At 46.5% G+C, this 3,584-nt stretch overlaps 1 protein-coding gene across 1 annotated transcript; it reads right to left on the reverse strand.

The window, feature by feature from the left end:
- Positions 1–2,285: 2,285 nt before the first annotated feature.
- Positions 2,286–3,345, reverse strand: LOC127203641 (transcription initiation factor IIB-like). The gene has a single exon (XM_051162471.1). The coding sequence runs from the start codon at positions 3,217–3,219 to the stop codon at positions 2,515–2,517; it is 705 nt and encodes a 234-aa protein (XP_051018428.1). The 5' UTR covers positions 3,220–3,345; the 3' UTR covers positions 2,286–2,514.
- Between the last annotated feature and the right edge of the window lie 239 nt (positions 3,346–3,584).

Below are 3,584 nucleotides of genomic sequence, written 5' to 3' on the forward strand. Positions count from 1 at the left end.
AAGAAGGGTGGGAGGTAGGGTAAAAGAAAGAGAGGGGTGATGGCGGGGGGGAGCAGGGAGCAAGGAGAGAAGCTGGCACTATAAGGAATGAGGGGGAAAATCAAAGGAACCAAAGTCAGGAGGTGGGAAAGGTTAGTTCTTAACTAGAGGTTTGGAAGAGTTGGGGAGGGTCCAGGAAAGAGGAGCCGGGAGAGAAGGGAAGAATGAAGCGGCTGCGGGTGGGGGGAGGTGGGGTAAAGAGCGGGCTGAAGAGCCGCAGGTAGCAGTGGGTGCTAACGGGTAAAGGCAAGCTCCTCGCTGTAGGGATCTTTTCTCCCAGTCGAAGGAGCTTTTTATTCCAGCTGCTTGGCTGAGTGGTGGTCAAGTTTAGAATGCAGTTCCAAGAGCTACAGTGAGATTCCAAGGTTCCTGGCAGAGCCCAGCTGGGCTGAGGTGTGCCAGGTGCGCCTGCTCCGCACACGTAGTTTGAACTTGACTTAGCAGGTCATCAAAACCTGCTGGTTGAATGCGCAGCCACCACAAAAAAGAAACAGCTTCGGCATCCTTAAAAGCTGGGACTCACCATATGTGCGAGAGATCACCCCAAGGTCTCCATGCAGCCCCCAACACACTTCCCAGATAAAAGCGCAGGCACTAAGTCTGCGATAAAGACAGGGTTCAGGGGAACCCTGGCTTCCCGCCAGCCCCACCTTTTTGACATTTGAGCAGCCGTTGTGATCTTGGCCTTTTCCAACTAAGCAACAAGTGGATGTTTATTTTGCCCATAGCTACGTGCACCTCCACCCCCTGTTTTCCAGCCTTACCATTTCTTTGAATGGCAGAGGCTGCCTCTTCTTACACTAGCCTTGACCTCTCCTTGCTCTGCTTGCTCAAGTAAGTCCTTTTCTTTTTTCTAATGCAATTCTTACCACTGGCCACGTTCCCAGTTGCAGAGCAATGGGTGAGGAGCTGGGAGAGGGTAAATCGTCAATGGGTAGTTCACTGGGGCTGCTACAACAAAGTCCCACAAACTGCGTGCTTTGAACAACAGACACTGTCCTGTTTGCTCCACAGAGACTATAAATTCAAGGTCAAGTGTGAACGGAGTTCTTCTGGGGACTGTGTGGAGAGCCCGTCCTCTGCACATTGCCTAGCTCCTGTTGGCTCGCTCTCGCTACTTGGTGACCTTTATTTTATGAAGGAATCATGTCAGCTTTGTCTCCTCATGATGCTCTGTCTCATGTATGTCTCTGTTGGAATTTCTCCCTTTTATAAGGATGCCAGTCACTGGAGTGGTGCTTGCTGATCTTAATTTAGCTAGTTAAATTGACTATCAACCTACTTCCAAGTGGGGCACACCATAGGCTCCAGATTTAGGATATCAGCAAGTGAGCGGGAGTTGAGGGGAAATGATTTAGCACATGTTGGGTCTACCATGACAGTTTCATTCAGGTCAACAGGAAGAAGAGAGGAGATGACCTGGGTGAGGGACAACAGGAAGTTAGTTTTAGATGTTATAGTTGGGGTGTCTCTGACCTTTCTGGTAGCAGGAGGGAGCCAGGTGCTTTGTGGGGAATCTCACTTGAAAATGCCATTGGTTTTGAAAAAACGATAGTATATTGTTGGAAACGTTTTATTGTTAGAAATATATAGATTCAAGAGGTGGTCCTAAATTGATCTTCTCCTTCTTCCCTCCCTCCCTTTACTTCCTTTCATGAGTTATTTGTTCATATTTGTATGGATGCATGTGCATAGGTGTGTGTGTGTGCACACATGTGTGTATGAAAGTCAAAGGTCGATGGCAGATGTCATCAATCACGTCCCACATTGTTTCTGAGACAGTCTCCTGATGAACCTGAAATGCACCCCTTTGCCTAGGCCAGCCGGCCAGTGCGCTCCAGTGTTGGAGTTACCTGGCCTTGCCTTTACACTAAGCCATGGAGCTGTAGTTAGGTCCTCACACTTGCCCAGCAAGCACTTAACCAACTGGGCCACGTGCCCAGCCTCCCTCCCTCCCTCCCTCCCTCCCTCCCTCCCTTCCTCCCTCCCTCCTTCCCTTGCTTTTTCCTTTTGTCCCTTCATTTTCATTTAGTCTTGTTTTTTTGTTTTTTGTTTTTTTAATTTTTTGGTGACAATTTCACTTTGTATCCCAAACTGGCCTGGCACTCATGGCTATCCTCCTATTTCAGACTCCCATCCCCACCTAAGTACTAGAGTTATATGCACACTGCTGTGCCTGGCTATCTTTTTTTTTTTTTTTTTTTTTTAGTTTTGAAAAATGTTTTATTTGAGAATTACATATTTCAATATCTTCCAAAATACTGTTTCCTAGATCACTAAAAAAGAAAGCAGATTCAGTAAGAAATTTAAATCATTAAATATGTTGTGCTAAGTATATACATACAGAATGCGAAGCAATAATATTTAGCTCTGGAATGCGTATCATCTCCTTTTTTCTTCAGTAAAGGCTCAACCAGCACTGTATAGGCAATGAGTAAATTCCCATGTACATAAGAGCATGACAGCTGTCTCAGCTTAGAGCTGAGGTAATTTGTCCACTGGGGTGTCAAAGTTGAAGTCTGGAGGGAAGAGATCTGGAGCCCGAGGGTAGATCAGTCTGTAGGACTGTCTGATTGTAACATCAGCAACACCAGCGATATCTCCAATTTCTTTCTGTGTCCGCTTCTCAGCTGATGCTTGGGAAGCCATGTAAATAGCTGCTGCCGCCACAGAAATCGGGCTTCTGCCAGGAACCAAGTCCAGCTCCACTGCCTTGCGAGCTATGTGTGTGGCTGCCATCTGCACTTGCTTGGGGAGGCAAAGATTGGAGCAGAACCTTGACATGAAGTCCCCAGTTGTGATCAGATCCACGCTGGTTTCCAAAGCTTTCAAAATCAGTTTAAAACAGCGGCCAATTTCTTTCTTAGAAATTCGAGATACAGCACATATTTCTTTAAATGTCCTCGGGACGCCTTCTTGTCTACAGGCAATGTACAGACAAGCAGAAGCTATCGCGTCATTAGCTCTTCCCTTCAGGCTCTTCTGCTCATATACTTGCTTGAATAAATTATTTGTTCGATCAACTATATTGCGAGGGAGGTTGATTCTGTCTGCCATGGTTGTGATTTCCTTGAATGCATTCATCATCGCTCTGTCAGAGCTACTCATTGTTCTCCGATTCTGATACTTAGAATTGCCAAACTCATCAAAATTTGCAGCTCCTGTACCCTTGCCAATCATGGTGGACAAATCTCCATCACTCAGAAGAGGATTCTGAGAGTCTCCAACTCGAGATGGGTCTTTTGTTGCTTTGTCATTGCTGAAAGTTCTCCATTCAGATCCCACATCGATAACTCGGTCCCCTACAACTAGTGCCTGGCTTTCTTTCTTGTTAGCTTCCCATTAGCATACTCATGTTCACATTTGGCACACAGAGAAGTCCTCTCTTATACTCTCCTGGGTTTTTTCCTCCTCCTCCCCTATCTCAGGTTCTTTTTCTTCTGTGGTGAGGAGCACATGGCAGACTTTGTTCACATTAGGGGACACCAGGAAGCAGAGCATGATGGGAGCAAAGGTGGGCATATCCTCCAATAGCCATCCCTCCC

The sequence above is a fragment of the Acomys russatus genome, chromosome 2 (genome assembly GCF_903995435.1).
Source record: "Acomys russatus chromosome 2, mAcoRus1.1, whole genome shotgun sequence".
NCBI lineage: Eukaryota > Metazoa > Chordata > Mammalia > Rodentia > Muridae > Acomys > Acomys russatus.

Excerpts from the sequence above, each read along its gene's own strand:
- LOC127203641 (XM_051162471.1), bottom strand. The coding sequence starts at position 3,219 with ATGATTGGCAAGGGTACAGGAGCTGCAAATTTTGATGAGTTTGGCAAT.